This window comes from Martes martes (genome assembly GCF_963455335.1).
Source record: "Martes martes genome assembly, contig: scaffold_142, whole genome shotgun sequence".
Classification (NCBI taxonomy): Eukaryota; Metazoa; Chordata; class Mammalia; order Carnivora; family Mustelidae; genus Martes; species Martes martes.
In genome coordinates, this window is record NW_027666697.1 from 105449 (window position 1) to 124858 (window position 19410).

At 42.2% G+C, this 19410-nt stretch overlaps 2 protein-coding genes across 2 annotated transcripts; both read right to left on the reverse strand.

Annotated features, from left to right (window-relative positions):
- Nucleotides 1-561: 561 nt before the first annotated feature.
- OR6J1 (olfactory receptor family 6 subfamily J member 1) lies at nt 562-1539 on the reverse strand (the record flags this gene model as incomplete). The annotated part of the gene is made up of 1 exon (XM_080831373.1): nt 562-1539. The coding sequence occupies one exon, from the start codon at nt 1537-1539 to the stop codon at nt 562-564; it is 978 nt and encodes a 325-aa protein (XP_080687499.1).
- Nucleotides 1540-11392: 9853 nt separating this feature from the next.
- On the reverse strand, nt 11393-12370 carry LOC308337832 (olfactory receptor 6E1-like; the record flags this gene model as incomplete). Its single annotated transcript, XM_080831372.1, has 1 exon — nt 11393-12370. The coding sequence occupies one exon, from the start codon at nt 12368-12370 to the stop codon at nt 11393-11395; it is 978 nt and encodes a 325-aa protein (XP_080687498.1).
- Between the last annotated feature and the right edge of the window lie 7040 nt (nt 12371-19410).

Here is a 19410-nt window from a genome sequence, read left to right on the forward strand (position 1 = left end):
ATATTCTTGTTGAGGACCTTTTTATCAGTTATGAAAGGTTTTATCAGTTATGATGGTTGCTCTTTGTCATTATAACTTTTAAAAAATATTATCTATTTATTTATTTGAGAGAGAGAGAGTGTGTGCGAGCAGGGTGGGGAGAAAGGGGGCAGGAGAGAATCTCAAGCAGACTACATACTCAGTGCGAAGCTGAACCCGGGGCTTGATGTCATGACCCTGAGATCATGACCAGAGCTGAAGTTGAGTCAACTGCTCAACCAACTGAGCCATCCAGGCACCCCTGTTTATTGTTATAACTTAAAATGAGACAAGACTGAGAAACTCAGATATAGCATAGGGTCACAAGCATGAACACATACCAACATAGCAGTGGATACTGAATTTTCTGTACCCTCTGAGAAGATTGCATGAGCCAATAATACATGTAAGAAACCATTGCAGATTAGAGCACATGGTAAAAACTGTCAAGAAGGAGGTAGTTCATGGGGATCAGGACAGGACTGCCTTTATAGAGGTTTAGGCAAGGAGATAAACTTGCCCTCTCTCAGGCCCAGCTCATTTTTATGAGAGGACCTTGCTCATTCGATCTCTAAACACCTGCTTCACCTGTTTGTTCCTCAGGGTGTAGATGAAGGGATTGAGCATCGGGGTCACCACGGTGTTGAGCAAGGCCACCACCTTGTTTTTGTCCTCTCCCTCATTGCCCTTCCCTGACCGGACGTACATGAAGATGCAGCTGCCATAGAAGAGGGACACGACAATGATGTGGGAGGAGCAGGTTGAGAAGGCTTTCTGCCTCTCCTTGGCTGAGGGGATGCGCAGGATGGTGTGGAGGATGTGGCCATAGCAGGTGGCCGTCACGGACAACGTGCCCAGTAAACTGACGTTGGCCGTGATAAAGCCCAGGAGCTCTATCAGACTCGTGTCTGCACATATGAGCTCCAGGAGTGGGAAGTTGTCACAGAAGAAATGATTAATGACATTGGGGCCACAGAATGGCTGTTGAAAAGTGATGAAACTTGGGAAGATGATGAGAAGGAATCCTGCCGTCCATGAACAAAAAACTAGCTGGACACAGACCCTTTTGCTCATGATGGTGGCATAACGCAAGGGGTTACATATGGCCACATACCTGTCAAAGGACATCACTGCCAGTAGGAAGAACTCGGTGGTGCCCAGGAAGAAATAGAGGAAAAACTGGAGAAAGCAACCTGTGAGAGAAATGGCCTTGTATCCAGTCAGGATGTTGGTCAGCATCTTGGGGAAGATGACCGAGGTGAACCAGATCTCCAGGACAGCAAAGTTGCGGAGGAAGTAGTACATCGGGGTGTGGAGGCGCCTGTCCATGAGGGTGATGCCCACAATGAGGAGGTTCCCCAGCAGAGTGAGGAGGTAGGTCAGGAGCAGCCCCAGGAAGATGAGCATCTGTAGCTCACAGGCATCTGAGAGCCCTAGCAGGACAAACTCAGTGACAGTGGTGTGGTTCCTCATGATTCCACTGATGTCTACCGGGGGTGGCCAATCAGAGGTGTGCAGCATCAGGAGTTGTGGTGTTCTGGGTACCTGAGGGCACTTGGAACTGAAAGGAAAGACGGATGAGTGTTCCATTTTCAGCTGAAGGAGTCCTTTTGTTTTTGGATCTATCAGTCCCTTTCTCGGCCTCCTCAGGCTTGTTGTCCAGATTCCTCATTGAGTTAGCATCAAGTCACATGTATTCTGACCCAATTTAAATCAATTTTCTGGGATTCTTTGGGGAAAGTATTGCCTTTACCAATTCTTTTTCATTTCTCGTGTTTCTTTCTTTCTTTTTTTTTTTTTTTAAATTTTATTTATTTGTTTGAGAGAGAGAATGAAAGAGAGAGCATAAGAGAGGAGAGGGCCAGGAAAAAAAAAAAAAAAAGAGGGGAGAGGGCCAGAGAGAGAAGCAGACTCCCTGCTAGGAAACTGTATTAAGCTCCTTTATTCTTTTCTTTTAAATTAGATGATGGTTCTTTTCATATTCACCCAAATGTACAAGGGGCCTCTCAAGTGTATTAAAACAAATCCCTCTGCAATTCCTGTGTCCAATGGATCACAGACCTTTATAGAAAACATTGATGGAATAATTACTCTAGAGCTTGTTACAGAAGGCATTTAAGTTAGAGATGGTGGTTGCACCTGAGCTCCATCATTCACGAACTTGTCTAGGACCAGTTATCTACACCACCAAAACTTTTCCTTGATGGGAACTATAACAGCATATTTGTAAAGAGTTCTCCCAGAGTTTAAATGAATGGTACATACCCAACACTTAGCACAAGGCTAGCCACAGAGCAAGCAGCTGTGTAATGTTAGCTATTTTAATTTCTCCCTTTGTGACTGAAACTCTAGTAAGACAATAAGAGGAAATCAGAGTCAAATTGGAGAAAAGACACTGGGATTTGGGGCCATAAGTATTTAAACAAAAAGTTAAAAAATATGAAGGCATTGTCAGCTCATTATAGAAAGTTTAGGAAACACAGAGAAGTGGAATAAAAAGAATCACATGTAGCCCCACAGAGGCACTTTGATGCACAATTTGATTTATTTCTATTATATTTTTCCATTCTTATCTAGTGTTTATTGTCTTACCTACCATGCTCATAGATGATGTATTTTGCTTCTCTTTCCTTCTGACATATTACTGTAAGAAATTTTTGTCAGTTTATTACAAACTTCTTGTTATTATATTATTTGATTTATACATTGGGAGGGAAGCATGTGCTTTGAAACTGATATATAGTGAGGAAGAGAGCATATATTTGTAGATGTGGCATCATGTTTAATATTTTGGAAAAATATCCTAAATATGATAACACAGATAATAACAATGGTGATATTCAGAATTGTTCATTGGCCAGTTTCAAATTCAGATGTTTGTTTTAAATAATTTTTAAATGGCTTATTTTAAGTGATTGTTATTTCTGGTTTTTATATTGTTTAATATTGTCCATGGAGGTCCTGGTAAAGAACTAGGCAACATTGCCATTGGTTTTTTTTTTTTTTTTTTTTTTTTATAGATTTGACAGGTTAAGGCAAGCTTCTGTAGAGAGCAGGAAAATGTGATAAGATTGCATCAGAAGAGTGGTAACACACTACTGTATAGCTATGTGAGGTATGTATTTTTATGGAGAAGGACTGGATGAGAACATTTAAAAATTAACATGATCGCCAGTAAGGATGGGAGGATTGTGGATGATTTGTCTTTCCTCTTTTAATTAGTGCTTATAAAATAACTTAAGTTCAAACTCATAAGAGAAGCCGGCACAGTGAGACCACTTGTGTTAAGAGGTGGGCAGAGCACTTTGGGAGAGACAAATGGGAAACAAATGACTGTCCATGAAAACAGTGAGAAAAAGCTTTAGCGATTCTGTGACTCAGCAGCTGGATCTGAGTCAGAATACTGAGAATGATGAAAAAAATCAAAGGCCATAGCCTGCCAGTGGCACCGGCAGACAGATGACAGGTTTCTAGGCAGAGCGTCCAGAACTATCAGATTCCTCTTCCCCCATTCCCAAAATGCTCAATGCAGGTTACCTACTAGCTACCAGGTGAGGTGCTCAGTTTTCTTCACAAGGCACTTGCGATGATGGAGACCCCTGGTTTTCACAGGAGACTCCAGGCTCTACAATGTTGCCTGAGGACCACACCTCTTTGGGGGACTCACCAGAGATTCAAAGTGAAGGAAGCTCCAGAGCTGTAACATGGTCTGCAGGTCATGGACATAGGCAGGTCCTGTCCTCTCTGTAGTGCATGTGTCACAAACCTCCATGTTTTCCAACAACCAGTCTTCCTTATGAAATGCTCCCCAACTCCTTTGTCACCAACACATCCCCAGACCTCCTCAGAAATGAGCGATCTTGGGTATTCCCCAGAACTTCTGGGTTCACCAGTTTTCAGGAAGTTTCTATTGCTTCTGCCCTATCACAGTACCCCTGCTGGGCCACCTTCTTGGGGAAATGGATGTAGACACACAATTAATTATTTACCCATCCCTCCTAAACTAAGGCAAAGACAGACGTCAACTGGTGCAGATTCATATGACTCATCTTCAGTTGGGCTTAAGAGGCTTCTGGCTAATGGTACATGCCTTTCCAGGGTCATGGTGCCCATAGAGGATTCTGGGGTAAACAATTAGTGGGAGACATCTTGTCTCTGTGGAGGTGGCATCGGGCCGGGGCTGCTTGAGGTTCTGTTTGGTCTCCATGGGGCTCAGAGATACACAGGTACACAGCTCAAACTTAACCAATCTAGAGAGTCCCTCTCTTCTTTTGCAGCATGAAGCTGTGCTTCCCCTGAGATTCATTACCATCGCTGGTAATAGGGAGTTAGGAAGGTCCCTTACCTCTAACTTTCTTCAAATTTGAGATGGAGACTTTACTTTTTTCTGGCTGAGAAACTCAAAACTCCTCACGATGTTTAATTATAACAAAGAAGTTCAGCTATCAAAACATTCAACAAAGTTTTGCTGAGTGCTTAATGTGTGACAAGTAATGTCTAGATGCCAGAGATGTACAGGCAGAGCCTTGTGGGGACCAAAGACAATAAGCAATCACACAAGTGGTTAATTACTATGGTGACGAGTGTCTTGAAGGAGAGCTCATAGGATATCCTGAGCTAGACTGAAGGACGAGGGAAGGTGTCCTTGATGGAGTTCTATAAACCTGAGACCCGAAGGATGAGTTGGAGTGTGGGGGATGAAAACTTTTCATTAATTAATTAATCCTTCATTCAACACATGTTCACTGAGCACCTACTATGCGCCAAGCACTGTGCTATGCAGTGAGGATGACTATGAGTGGTAAGTGAAAGAAACATGCTCCTAGTCCCCATGGAACTTACTTTTCATTGGGAGAGCCTTGGTAAGAGGATCTTAGGACATAGTCCCCAACTTGGCTTTTGACCCATTGAAGGGACAACTACTGTGCGATCCCACCTTCTTTCTTTGGTCACCACATTACCACTTAGAGTGGATAAAACTGGCTGATGTAAGTTGACCGCAGTAAGTAGTATCATTTTAGGAGTCAATGGTGTGTTTGGAAAGGCAAACGAGTGACTGACTTTCAGCTGCTCTCTGTTTTTAAATGGCTCAGTGAGTTAATTTGACTATGGTTTCTCTCTCCTGAGAATCTGGCTGTTCTTGATGTGGCAGGATGGCTAGTGTTGGTGAACTGCTCCCTAAACACTTAGATGTCATGTAAACTGCTTGTGGAGTCACCTTACCAGGCGGTAAGAGGCAGACTATACCGCTGACCCATAAGAAGGAGGCCCAGACAACTGGACATCTGCGGATAAAGAGTGAACGTGGTACCCACTGTACCTGCTGGATCTGCTTATCGAATTGTTATTCCTTCTCTGGCCAGATCAGAAGGGCCTTTTTAAGCCTTGCAGCTTTTGAGTGGTGATCATCCATCATTGGGCACCTGCCAGGCACGGTGAGAAATGAGAACATTGACTCCCCTCTGTGACTAGGCTTATTCCCTTTTCTTCCATGGAATTCCCTTTTCTTCCCTGACAATGGTTTTATCCTTGTTATATGAATCTTTGTTTGTGGGTAAAGGGCTCCTCATCTGAAAGAAAAAGAGCCTGACTTACCGTCCTGAAACTGGGAAATTAGTCTTTTTCTCACACTAACACTCAGAGGAGGAAAACATGTTAATATATATGCACTAACAAGACATTGTAAGGACTGCGAAGGTACAGAGTGGGTGTTTGAGGAGAGAAAACCAGGTGAGACCTGCCTTAGATGATTGCCGCGAAAGGCATGCCCGAGGAAGTATGACTGTAGCTCAGACACGAAGGCAGAATCAAGGTTTTCCAGGTGACTGGTCATGAAAGTTTCCAGGCAAAGAGAATAGAGTATTTCAAGGCCATGATATGGCAAAGAGCTGGTGTTCCTGAAACAGCAAGAAGGCCAGTGAGTCAGGAAGAGGGTGATGGCGTTGTGAGATTTGGCTGGAGTGTTGTGCTTGGGTTCAAAATCTGCAGAGCCTTAAAGACCTGGCCTGCAAGGAGGATGATGCATTCCAAGTGCAACTGGAAGCTACTGGAAGGTCGTCAGCGGAGAAGTTGACACAGTCTTGTTATGCTTTAAAAATTCATCACTCTGGGGGATGGTCGGAAGAAGAAATTGGAGCAGGCAAGAAGAACAGGAAAAGAGGTGAAGGGACATATTGTTGGGATGGAGGAGAAATCACATAGAAAAATCTTCACTACTTTTAACGAAGAGTTACTTGTTTAGGAAAAAAAATTAATGGCAGGCAAATGTAGATTGAAGGCATGATAAAGAAACTGTGGTCGGAGGATAAAATCTTGAAAAGGATCAGGCTTGGCTAGGTAGGCCGAACACAGAGAGAGGATCCTTGAGGAGGGAATCGGTGGTGGTCTGGGTGGACTGCAGCCCATTGATGTCTGGGAAGTCCATCTGCAGGTGTCAGAAGTTTTTGGCTGGTTGGTAGTTCAGGAGTGTGACTATAGTTTCTCGAGAGGCTGGGGGATAAACTGTCGGGAGAGCTAAGGAGAAATCATATCCTCAGTGGATGAAAGAGTAGGCAGGTCCTCAGGATCAGGACAGAAGCGCTGACTCTAAGTCCAGGGTCCAATTCCCAGGACAGGGCACAAGAGCCATCGTTTCAGGATAGGGAAAACGTTTAGTCACTACAAAAGGAGCACCAGGGTGAATGTGGTCTACCAGGGGGTGAGACTGAGGCTGAGTCCCACAGAGCTGGCCTGGATCTTTTTCCAAACCCTCCCTGCCCACAGAACTTGGAGGAAAGGGTCAAAAGAGGAAAGGACAGGTTTGTCATGTCCTGATTCCTAACTCAGACACTGTGAGCTAATAAGTGCTTGTTGTCTTAAGGTGTCTTAAGTTTAGGGATAGTACCTGCAACAGCAGATAACGAATACAGTTCTCTTCAGGATCCTAGCTTTTACTTTTGAGGTGTCCTGGTGGGGCATATAATACAGGGTGATCTGGGTATAGATATCTTATCTTCTGTACCTTTGTTCTTGAGCTCCCTGCTGATGAAAGCTACTTTGAACTTTCTTATACTGTAAATCTTGAGCTTAGTTTACATCATCAAGAATTCTCATATAAACTCTTAGAGAGCAGTATTTGCCACTTCCTGAGTTTGAATAGAGAGACTTCATTGTCTGAGTGGTTAGGGACAAGCTTACAAATACTGACATCATAACTCTCTTCTCAGTTTTATGACACTCCAGTTGTTGGACAGCTCTCTTTGCTATATACTAAACAATGAGCTTGAGAAATGGACAAAGGGACCAGTTCCAATGCCAGTGGAAACTGTTGTGAAGAGTTCCTCTTCCCAGTCAACATGCTTGTCCCAAATTTGCTGTGCCCACAATAGAGATGTCTAAGACAGATCCAACTTTGAACCTCCCAAGCCAGATTTTCTCCTTATTGCTCTGCTTCTGTGATATCATCTTTCTAATTACCTGGACTCAATACCTGGGGCTCTCCTTTGTGTTTTTTCTCTGTGACATTTTACCTTTTCAGTACCCAAGGCCTAGGAGGTTCTGCTTGTGCAGCATCTCATATTTTTTCTTGTTGCATTGCCATGGGTACTACTCAAGGTCATAGTCATATTCCCTCCTGTTTGAAGCATTTCTGTTATCTTTTCATTTTAACCTTTTATTATGGAAATTTCAAACATTTCCAGAAGTAGACAGATTATACAAGGAATCTTCACGTACTCATTAGCTAGCTTTGACAATAACCAGGTCGTGGTCATCCTTTTCTCACCTAGACTACCAGCTACTTTCCCCTTTCCCACAGTATTGTGAAGCAAATCCCAGACATTATATAATTTCATCTGTAAATATTTCAGAGTATTAAAGCCATAGTACTCTTTAAAAATGTAGAGATAACACCATTATTACTTACAAAAATGGAAAATGCAGCAATCATCTAAAGGGTTATTATTTTCATTTGAATTGTCCTGACTATTAATAAGGTTGAATGACTTTTCACTTATTTCCCAGCCCTTTGGGTTGCTTTTCTGTCAGGTGTCTCTGCATATCCTTTGCTCATTTATCTATTTGGTAGCTTGTCTTTGTATCTTACGAATAATAACCCCTTATTTGTAGCATGCATTTTCCATCCACCCCTTGCTGCATACCCATTCAAACCTGTTCATGCTGTTATTTTTTCCTTGACCCTTGGATGGAATTCAGGACAGGTATGATGGATTTTCTGGCTCCTCACCTCATTATTTCAGAAGTCCTCCATTCAGTGCAAGTCCAAAGAATGGGGTTTTTAAATTGCCCATATAATAATCCTATATAATTGTTAGAATTCTGAACATCACTGAAAGTGAAAAGGTACCCTTCCAACACCTAAGGCCGCTTTCAGGTGGGAAATCTTCAGAGGGAAAGGATGTGTGTTCTTGGCCTCATCTGCCTTAACTGTGCAAGCCCACCTTCCCCTTACCCGTGTTTTCTACCCCTGCCCTCTTCCAGGGATATGAGGATGGGGTAGTTGTGGCAAGTAGGGGGTGGGGAACCTAGAGAAAATGGAAGGTGGTGTGAGCACAGACGGTAGTGCCGCTGATGGTTAGAAGTGGTGGGGTGCTGTATGTATTTTGGCAGTATAGCTCACAGAATTTGCTGATAGATTGACTGCAGGATAGGAGAGAAAGAGGGGAGTCAAAGATAACATAGTTTTGTTCTGGAATCTGTATTTTTCTTACTGTGTTCTTTTAACACATAACATCTTATGTTATGTGTTAGCATATGTTATGTTAACATATGTTAACATAACACAAAATTTGCCATTTTCACCATTTTAAAGTGTACCATTCGGTGGCATTAAGTACATTCATAGTGTTGCGCAATCATCACCATTCCCCACCTCCAGAACTTTTTCATCATCCCAAACCAAAACTCTGTTTCCATTAAATAATAACTCTCAATTCCCACACTCGCCTCCAATTCCTGGTGACCACCATTCTATCTTCTGTCTCCATGATTTTGACTACTCCAGATCCCTCACATAAGTGGCATCATATATTATTTGTACTTTTGTGTCTGGCTTATTTCACTTAGCAGAATGCCTTCAAGGTTCATCCACATTGCAGCATGTGTCAGAATTTCATTCCTTTTTTTTTTTTTTTAAAGATTTTTAAAAATTTATTTGACAGAGAGAGATAAAAAGTAGGCAGAGAGGCAGGCAGAGAGAGAGGGGGAAGCAGGCTCCCCACTGAGCAGAGAGCCCGATGTGGGGCTCAATCTCAGGACCCTGAGATCATGACCTGAGCCGAAGGCAGAGGCTTAACGCACTGAGCCACCCAGGCGCCCAGAATTTCATTCCTTTCTAAGGCAGACAGTATTCCATCTTATCAATATACCACATTATGTCGATCCATTCATTCATCAACAGACATTTGAGTTGTTCCGATATTTTTGACTGTTGTGTGTAATGCTGTTATAAATGTAGCTGTACAAATGTCTGCTTGGGTCCCTGCTCTTAGTCCTTTTGGGTATATACCCAGAAATGGAATGACTGGCTTGTATAGTAAATCTATGTTTATCTTTAAGGAACTGCCATAGTGTTCTCCACGGCAGCTGCACCATTTTACGTTTCCACCAGCGAAGCACAAGGGCTCTAATTTCTCTACCTTCTTGCCAACACTTGTTACTTTCTGTTTTTAACATTTATAAAATATGAGCCATCTTAATGAGTATGAAGCAGTTGCTCATTGTGAGTCTGACATGCATTTCCCTAATGATTAATGATGTTACACACCTTTTCATGTGTGTATCGGCCATTTGTAGAATTGGGTTGTTTGTTCTTGTTGTTAAGGACATGGCTTTTGGGTTTATAGAAGGTATCTAATCCCATTTTGAAATCCTTCTTTGATAAGGATTCTTATTATTATCTAATTAAATGTTTTCCTATTTCTTTTTAGTTTTTTGAGAATCCTCTTTTTCTAGGAAATCATTCATTTCCTCCTGTTTTCCCATTTGTTGTGGAAGAGTCACACATGATTTTTTTTCTTACACGGGTCATTTTCTATCCTGAATTATAGTTATTTGTGTACTTTCTATCTTCCTTATTAGATTTCAAATTTTTCAAAGACATAGATTAAATTTTTATCCCAGGCCACATAATACATTTTCTTGAACATGACATTTGTGTAATAATTATTTTGGAAAGAATAAATACAGTAATTAATTAATTTATTTAATGTTTGTTTATTTGCCAGTGTATCTTTATTTTTTCCTTCATGAACATAGTGAACATTTTAGTAACAAACTTCAATAGGTCAAATTGTGTATTTCACTTTTTATGGTATTTACTACAATATTTGCAATACACAATTTAAAAAATATTTTATTTATTTTTAAATAAATAAAGAGAGACAGCAAGAGAGGGAACAGAAGCAGGGGGAGTGGGAAATGGAGAAGCAGAGTTCCCGCTGAGCAAGGAGCCTGATGCGGGACTCGATTCCAGGACCCTGGGATCATGACCTGAGCCAGAGGCAGAGGCTTAATGACTGAGCCACCCAGGCATCCCTGGAATACACAATTTATAGCATTTTGAATAGAAATCATCTTGTTGACAATGGGTGTGAAGTTCAGAAGGAAGAGAGGAAAGGTAGGATGATAAATGGAGGAAAAGAACTAACATTTACTGAGAACTTACTATGTGCTGGTCACTGCTTGAGGCATCTTGCATAGATATCTCATTTGACTCTCATCATACTCCTTTGGAATGGGCATTGCGTTCCCATTTTACAGAGGAGAAACTGAGGCTAAAGTGAAGAAACCAACTAGTAGGTCGAAGAGCCTTTGTCAATAGGAATGAGGAATTTCTATGAATTTTAGTACTAAAAGACCATAAGTAGCTTATATACAAATAATAAGGAGTCAGCCTTAGTCCTTTGTTGAGTTCTTGCTGATGTGTTACTGTGACAGCAGTGCAAGTGTGAAATGAGGGCAGTGCTAACACAGGACTGTTCTCTCCTCTGAGGGTGCTGGAGCAACAGACACAAAACAATCCAATTAGTCTGCAAGCACTTATTGACTATTTATATGGTCAGTGCCAATGGGTTGGTGCTTGAGGCTTATGGTGAGTTACAGATCTATTACCTGCTCCCAAAGAGCTCTTTATATTCTGTTGGGAGGCCAGGCAGACACAGATGGAATGAAGAGAGTAATTCAAATCTGATAATTAATAAAAATGCCTTGATGGTCTAGAGAAATCATGAGTTCATGCTGAATCGCATAGTGGCTGATACCTAGAAACATGGCATCAGAGAATTTTCGAAGTGGGGAAGTCTCATTTTCTTGCTGGGACCTGATAGTCCCTTAGCTTTTCTGGGAATATTAGCTCCAGCTTCCTAGTTCCATGGCTTTATAAGAAGAGTCTGTTTGCCTGCTCCCTAAACACCTGCTTCACCTGTTTGTTCCTCAGGGTGTAGATGAAGGGATTGAGCATCGGGGTCACCACGGTGTTGAGCAAGGCCACCACCTTGTTTTTGTCCTCTCCCTCATTGCCCTTCCCTGACCGGACGTACATGAAGATGCAGCTGCCATAGAAGAGGGACATGACAATGATGTGGGAGGAGCAGGTTGAGAAGGCTTTTTGCCTCTCCTTGGCTGAGGGGATGCGCAGGATGGTGTGGAGGATGTGGCCATAGCAGGTGGCCGTCACGGACAACGTGCCCAGTAAACTGACGTTGGCCGTGATAAAGCCCAGGAGCTCTATCAGACTCGTGTCTGCACATATGAGCTCCAGGAGTGGGAAGTTGTCACAGAAGAAATGATTAATGACATTGGGGCCACAGAATGGCTGTTGAAAAGTGATGAAACTTGGGAAGATGATGAGAAGGAATCCTGCCGTCCATGAACAAAAAACTAGCTGGACACAGACCCTTTTGCTCATGATGGTGGCATAACGCAAGGGGTTACATATGGCCACATACCTGTCAAAGGACATCACTGCCAGTAGGAAGAACTCGGTGGTGCCCAGGAAGAAATAGAGGAAACTTTGTAGGAAACAGCCTGGGAGGGAAATGGCCTTGTATCCAGTCAGGATGTTGGTCAGCATCTTGGGGAAGATGACCGAGGTGAACCAGATCTCCAGGACAGCAAAGTTGCGGAGGAAGTAGTACATCGGGGTGTGGAGGCGCCTGTCCATGAGGGTGATGCCCACAATGAGGAGGTTCCCCAGCAGAGTGAGGAGGTAGGTCAGGAGCAGCCCCAGAAAGATGAGCATCTGTAGCTCACAGGCATCTGAGAGCCCCAGAAGGACAAACTCAGTGACAGTGGTGTGGTTCCTCATGGCTCCTCTGACGTCCGCTGGGGGTGGCCAATCAGAGGTGTGCAGCATCAGGAGTTGTGGTGTTCTGGGTACCTGAGGGCACTTGGAACTGAAAGGAAAGACGGATGAGTGTTCCATTTTCAGCTGAAGGAGCCCTTTGTTTCCATGAGGTTGGTATCTTCCTACTACTCACTATTCAGGCTTGCTGTGTAGATACCCTGGGGATTTTGTCTCTTGTTTGGTCCCAGGCATCTTTGTGTTGGAGGAGAAAATGGTGTTTTCTGGGTGATGTAAGTAAGGCCCCAATGCAAAAATTATCCTTGCTTACTTTTTTTTTTTTAAAGATTTTATTGGGGCGCCTGAGTGGCTCAGTGGGTTAAAGCCTCTGCCTTTGGCTCACGTCATGATCTCGGGGTCCTGGGATCGAGCCCCGCATTGGTCTCTCTGCTCGGCGGGGAGCCTGCTTCCCCCCTCTCTCTGCCTGTCTCTCTGACTACTTGTGGTCTCTGTCTCTCTCTCTCTGCACCAAATAAATAAATAAAATTTAAAAAGATTTTATTTATTTATTTGATAGAGATTATAAGTAGTCAGAGAGGCAGGCAGAGAGAGAGAAGGAAGCAGGCTCCCCGCTGAGCAGAGAGCCAGATGTGGGGCTGATCCCAGGACTCTGAGACCATGACCTGAGCCGAAGGCAGAGGCCTAACTCACTGAGCCACCCAGGCGCCCCCCTTGCTTACTTTTTTTTTTTTTTTTTAAGATTTTTGCTTGCTTACTTTTTTAACCCAACTTTTATTCTTGATACTGAACAAATCCCTTTATCCCTAACATTATAGTCTGTTTTCCATGCTTTTTATTCTTATATATAGTGGTTATTTGCATACAAAAACAGTTCATATTTGAGGATGGGAAATCATTTTGCTTAACTTAGCCATTCACTGCACAGTTACATATACTCAGGTAGACTGATTTAGAATGTATAGAACTCTATTGCTTTTCAAGATTACCTGAAAATGTGATGTCTTTCACTAGTATTTAGATTAATAAAGAGAGAGAGAGAGAAAATCTATGAGAGAAAGACACAACTCTTACAAATCAAAATAGCATAATTTGAATAATGTGTTTATAAATAAGTATTTCTAAGAGGGGTTTGTTAGTCAGGGTCCTTAAGCATCTGTTTATCTGTTCTCAGATGGTATATCCATGTTCTTCTTTCAACATTTTCTTGTGGGTTTTAGATAGAATAGACTCTTTACAATATCTTAGTTCCATTTTATGCATCTGTGTTTCTGCATGTGACATTGGTTCGGCAATTATTAGCCTTTCAAGTCCTATTTACCCTTTAACTCTCTCCTTAAAAAGTGTTATCATTTTTATGAAACCTCTTCTGAATGAGTGATTCCTCTGTATCCCTCATAATTTTATTATATTTCATTTGATTTTTATTGAATTTTATACTTGTTTTTCATTTGTTGCTCATCGGGTCAAAAAAATGTCTTTACTAATTTGTATTTGTTACAGCCCTTAGAACAAGTTTTCTGAAGTAATCAGCTTCAGTAAACATTTACTGAATGAGCGAACAGCACCTCAAATGCCTGAGAGAGGGATGGGGTGGCATTTGACACAGAAGAGGTTGAGGACCCGTCATTTATATCATACTTCCTAGGGGCCAGCAACCTTGCAGAGTCATATGCCAAGTAGTCTTAAATTGGCCCATTTGAAGAGAGCTTGCTTTTCCTCATGAGAAGGTGGAGATGTCTCCCCACAAACATTCTCTAAGGGGATATTCTCCATCTTGAGACAGTCTGGGTTTTGAGCTAGTAAGTGGAGCTCTGATTATGTCTGCCAAAGTGCTCCCAGCAGCAAAACCCCCCAAACCTTAAAAAGGTCTCTTTTTAAAAGTCAGCATTCCCTAAGGGTGCCCGGCTGGCTCAGTCAGTAGAGCATGATTTCAGGGTTGTGAGTTTGAGTGTCATGTTGGGTGTAGAGATTCCTTAAAAATTAAAATCTTAAAGTCAGCATTCCTGGAAGTTTCCTTCCTTAGCCATTATCAGCTACAACCTTAATTACCTTGCAGAGCTGTAGCGAGAATTATTTGCCAGTCACTGGAGAATAAGATTGGGACCCATGTTAGGTACTTGGGATGAAGGAAATGCTAGGGGATACCAGTAGAAAGGATGAACTGGTAAACTATATACACTTTTCCTTTTGTTATGGTTTTATCTTCTTTTTAGCACCGACCACACCATTCATTCTACAAACTACCACTATATCTGACATTTGTTCACAGTTATTAACACCAAATAGTTGATCAGCCTCTGAGGACATAACGACGGCTATTCCTTAGTGTTATTCTGAGGCTTAACATTGTTTAGATTCTCAGCCATTTGAAAAAGAGGCCTATGGGGAGCCTGGGCGCCTCAGTTGGTAAAGCATTTGACTCTGATCTCAGGCTTGTGCATTCAAGGCCCCCACTGGGCTCCATGCTGGACATGGAGCCTACTTAAAAAAGAGAGAGAGTGTGAGAGAGGTTGGTCTTTGAGGTGCAAAGGTGAGCCCGGGGGCCAAGAAACTTACTCAGCTGTTCTGGAACAGAAGCAAGATCCAACATAAACATGATACCCGGAAGCAGGATCCAACATGAATATGATACCCAGAAACACCATCAGGAGCTAATAGAATGAAGGCTTTTTAGGAGAAGTCCTGGTGGGACACAGTGGAAGAAAAATGGAATAGAGACTAAGACGAGGAAGAGCTGGATGCAAGTGGGAGGGGAGGTCAAAGCTCTGGCTTTACACTAAATCATAATCTTAACACAGACAAACCATGAAAACACCTGTGACCAGCCCAAGGACTTGGGACATGGATAGTGCTGCTGATAATCTTCCGGCTTTTTTCCTATTTCAAACCAGAAGTCAACCTCTGGGGGGAAGGGGAGTCCAGATAGGAAGGGAAATCGGCCACATCTCGAATCTCAGGCATTTCCTCTTTTATCCTAAATACTTGGTGAATGAAGACACTTGCCTGGCAGCCTAAGAGCCTGAACGTGCCTCACCATCTACCTAGAGCATTCACTGTTTTAAGTTAGTTATGCGGTGCCCAGTGGGGAAATCTGTGGATGTCCTGGAGATTCGTCCTACTATGCTGGAATTGCATGGTCTCTGGACAGTTCATTTGAAAGGAGGGTGAGATCTTTTCCTTCTAAGGTAAAGCATTAAAGGTTTCACCCAGACTCAATAATGTCCAGAGCTTTGGGTTTTCCAAGGGCCAATTAACTAGTGTACAGGGTGGGACAGACAAAATTCCTCAATGTGAGTGAGTGACTGAACGAATAAGGAGGTCTGCTGAGCTTTGACCTGGATGGTGGGTGGGCCTAAAGTTATACCATGTGTATGTTCAATGTGCCAGTCTTATAAGGGAATATAAGAACAAAGTGCATGGAATAGGAGGGTTGAAGAAGCCACTTTGCTGTGCCAAGATGGAGGTTAGCCCACAGGTCCAGGTCAGGGGTCTAGCAGCCCTCTGGGGAAGTCCCAATCAGGCCATGCCAAGTACATTACTCACAGGATAGCAGAAGATACTTGGTCCTCATGGGTACTTCTTGAGGATGCAATATTGTCTAAGGCTCTACGTGTGGATCTTATGCTGTTAGTGTGAGATCTTCATCTCTCATGAATTCGACAGCATTTTCTAAGAACACCTATCTTTCCCCAAAGCATCCTGAATGATCAGCTGGGATTCCCCGGGTAGGAGGGTTTCCCTGAACTTGAATCCATTCATCCTTCAGGTCATAGGATCTGCTGAGCACAGAATGTTGAAGTCTTCCATTTTCAGCAAGCCCATCCTGGGGGAAGCCTTGGAAAAATATAGTTATCATTTGGTGCATTTCTCCTTCATCCTCCTCTTGGACTAATGGGGGTAATTTTTACTGATAGAGACTTTTATTACATCTTCATATTGGCTCAATCTCTGGGAGATGATATTTCTTCCGTGGACAATGGGGCTCTAGGGGAGACTGGGTGAGCTATTCCTGGAACAAACACATCTCTTTGTGGAGGTGACATCAGGGTTGAAAGATTTAGGTTGCATCTTTGTTTTCCTAAGGGATCTACTCTTCTCCAAAGTTTGATGGGGTTTGGGATCCCTAGATAATTAGTATAATGAGCCTCCCTCAGCCTCTTCCCAACTCTCTTGGCTGTTACTTACTACAACTTTGCAAACAGAAGTTTCTGTTGTTTGTTCAGATCAAGAATAACAGTTAGTTTTAGCTAGAGTAATATTTCTAATTATGCCTCTGAAACTGGGGACTCCTGTCTAATATTAGGCAGTCCTATTGTTACAGGGATGTAAGGAGCCAATAAAAGTAATAGAGACCCTTGATTAATTCTACACTGACTCCTACCTTACTGGGAGACGGTGAAGATGGGGTCCTGGTAGGAGGGGAGAAACAACAGGGAAGGAAATGAAAAAGTTAGCATTAAAAAAATTTCCCAGCTGTATTGAGGTATAATTGATAAATAAAATGGCATCTATTTAAAGTGTATGATGTGATGACTTGATACACCATATAGTGTGAAATGATTAGTACAATGAGGTTAATTAACATGCCCTCGCTCACAGAATTACCATTTGTGTGGGTGTTGATAACACTTAAAATTTTACACTTTGTGGGGTGCCTGGGTGACTCAGTTGATTAAGCGTCTGCCTTCTGCTCAGGTCCCTGAGTTGGGCTCCCTGCTCAGCAGGGAGTCTGCTTCTCCCTCTCCCTCTGCTCCACCCCCCTGCTTGTGTTCTCTCCCTCTTGCTTGCTCACTCTCTCAAATAAAAAAATAAAACCTTAGAATTTTTTTTCCATGTTGCAATACACTAGCGTATATAATCAGCGTGTTCTACATCTGAAACTTGCACGATGTTATGTCAGTTATATTTCAATAAAAAATAAAAACTTTTCAGTTTGGGGAAAGAAAATTTATTCTCTTAGCAAATTTCAAGTGTACAATATAGTATTATTAACTACAGACGCCATGCTGTACCTTGCATCCCCAGAACTTATTCACCTATGGTTAGAATTTTGTGCTCTTTGACCAACATCTCCCCCATTTCCTCCACTCCCCAGTATGGCAACCACCATTCTGCTCTCTGTTTTTATGAGTTTCACTTTTTATTTGTTTGTTTGTTTAGATTCCACATATAAATGATACCACATAGTATTTGTCCTTGTCTGGCTTATTTCATTTAGCATAATGCCCTCCAGTTTCATTCATGTTGCCACAGATGGCAGAATTTCCTTCTTTTTTAGGGCTGAATTATATTCCATCGTGTATATATATGCACCACAACTTCTTTATTCATTCCTCTAGTTTACATTGTTTCCGTATCTTAGGTACTGTGAGTAATTCTACAATGAACATGGGAGTGCAGACATCTCTTTGAGACACTGATTTTATTTCCTTTGGATATATACCTCAATGTGGGGCTGCTGGGTCATATGGTAGTTATATTCTTTTTTTAAAATTAACATATAATGTATTATTTGCATCAGGGGTACAGGTCTGTGAATCATCAGTCTTACACAATTCACAGCACTCACCATAGCACATACCCTCCCCAATGTCCATAACCTAGCCACCCCCATGCCTCACAACCTTCCCCCAGCAACTCTCAGTTTGTTTCATGAGATTAAGAGTCTCTTATGGTTTGTCTCCCTTCTGGTCCCATTTTGTTTCATTTTTTTCCTCCCTTCTCCCCATGACCCCCTCACCCTGCCTCTCAAATTCCTCATATCAGAGAGATCATATCATAATTGTTTTTCTCTGATTGACGTATTTTGCTTAGCATAATACCCTCTAGTTTCATCCATATTGCTGCAAATGGCAAAATTTCATTTTGTGATGGCTGCATAGTATTCCATTGTATATATATACACCACATCTTCTTTATTCATTCATCTGTTGGTGGATATGTTGGTTCTTTCCATAGTTTGGCTATTGTGGACATTGCTGCTATAAACATTGGGGTGCACGTACCCCTTTGGATCACTACATTTGTATCTTTAGGGTAAGTACCCAGTGATTTCTGGGTCACAGGGTAGCTCTGTTTTCAACTTTTTGAGGAAAATCCATGCTGTTTTCCAGAGTGGCTACACCAGCTTGGATTCCCACCAACAGTGCAAGAGGGTTCCCCTTTCTCCGCATCCTTGCCAACATCTGCCATTTCCTGACTTGTTAATTTTAGCCATTCTGACTGGTGTGAGGTGGTATCTCATTGTGGTTTTGATTTGTATTTCCCTGATGCCGAGTGATGTGGAGCACTTTTTCATGTGTCTGTTGGCCATCTGGATGTCCTCTTTGCAGAAATGTCTGTTCATGTCCTCTGCCCATTTCTTGATTGGATTATTTTTCTTTGGGTGTTGAGTTTGGTAAGTTCTTTATAGATTTTGGATACTAGCCCTTTATCTGATATGTCATTTGGGAATATCTTCTCCCATTCTGTCAGTTGTCTTTTGGTTTTGTTGAGTGTTTCTTTTGTTGTGCAAAAGCTTTTTATCTTGATGAAGTCCCACTGGTTCATTTTGCCCTTGCTTCCCTTGCCTTTGGTGATGTTTCCAGGAAGAAGTTGCTGTGGCTGAGGTCGAAGAGGTTGCTGCCTGTGTTCTCCTCAAGGATTTTGATGGATTCCTATCTCACATCGAGGTCTTTCATCCATTTTGAGTCTATTTTCATGTGTGGTGTAAGGAAATGGTCCAGTTTCATTCTTCTGCATGTAGCTGTGCAATTTTCCCAATGCCATTTGTTGAAGAGACTGTCTTTTTTCCATTGAACATTCTTTCCTGCTTTGTCAAAGATTAGTTGACCATAGAGTTGAGGGTCCATTTCTGGACTCTCTATTCTGTTCCATTGATCAGTGTATCTGGTTTTGTGTCAGTAGCATACCATCCCACAGTATGTATGTATGTATACATATACCATATCATTCTAGGTATACTTTGTAGTAGAGCTTGAAGTCTATAATTGTGATGCTGCCAACTTTGGTTCTTTTTCAACATTCCTCTGCCTATTCGGGGTCTTTTCTGGTTCCATATAAATTTTAGGATTATTTTTTACATTTCTTTA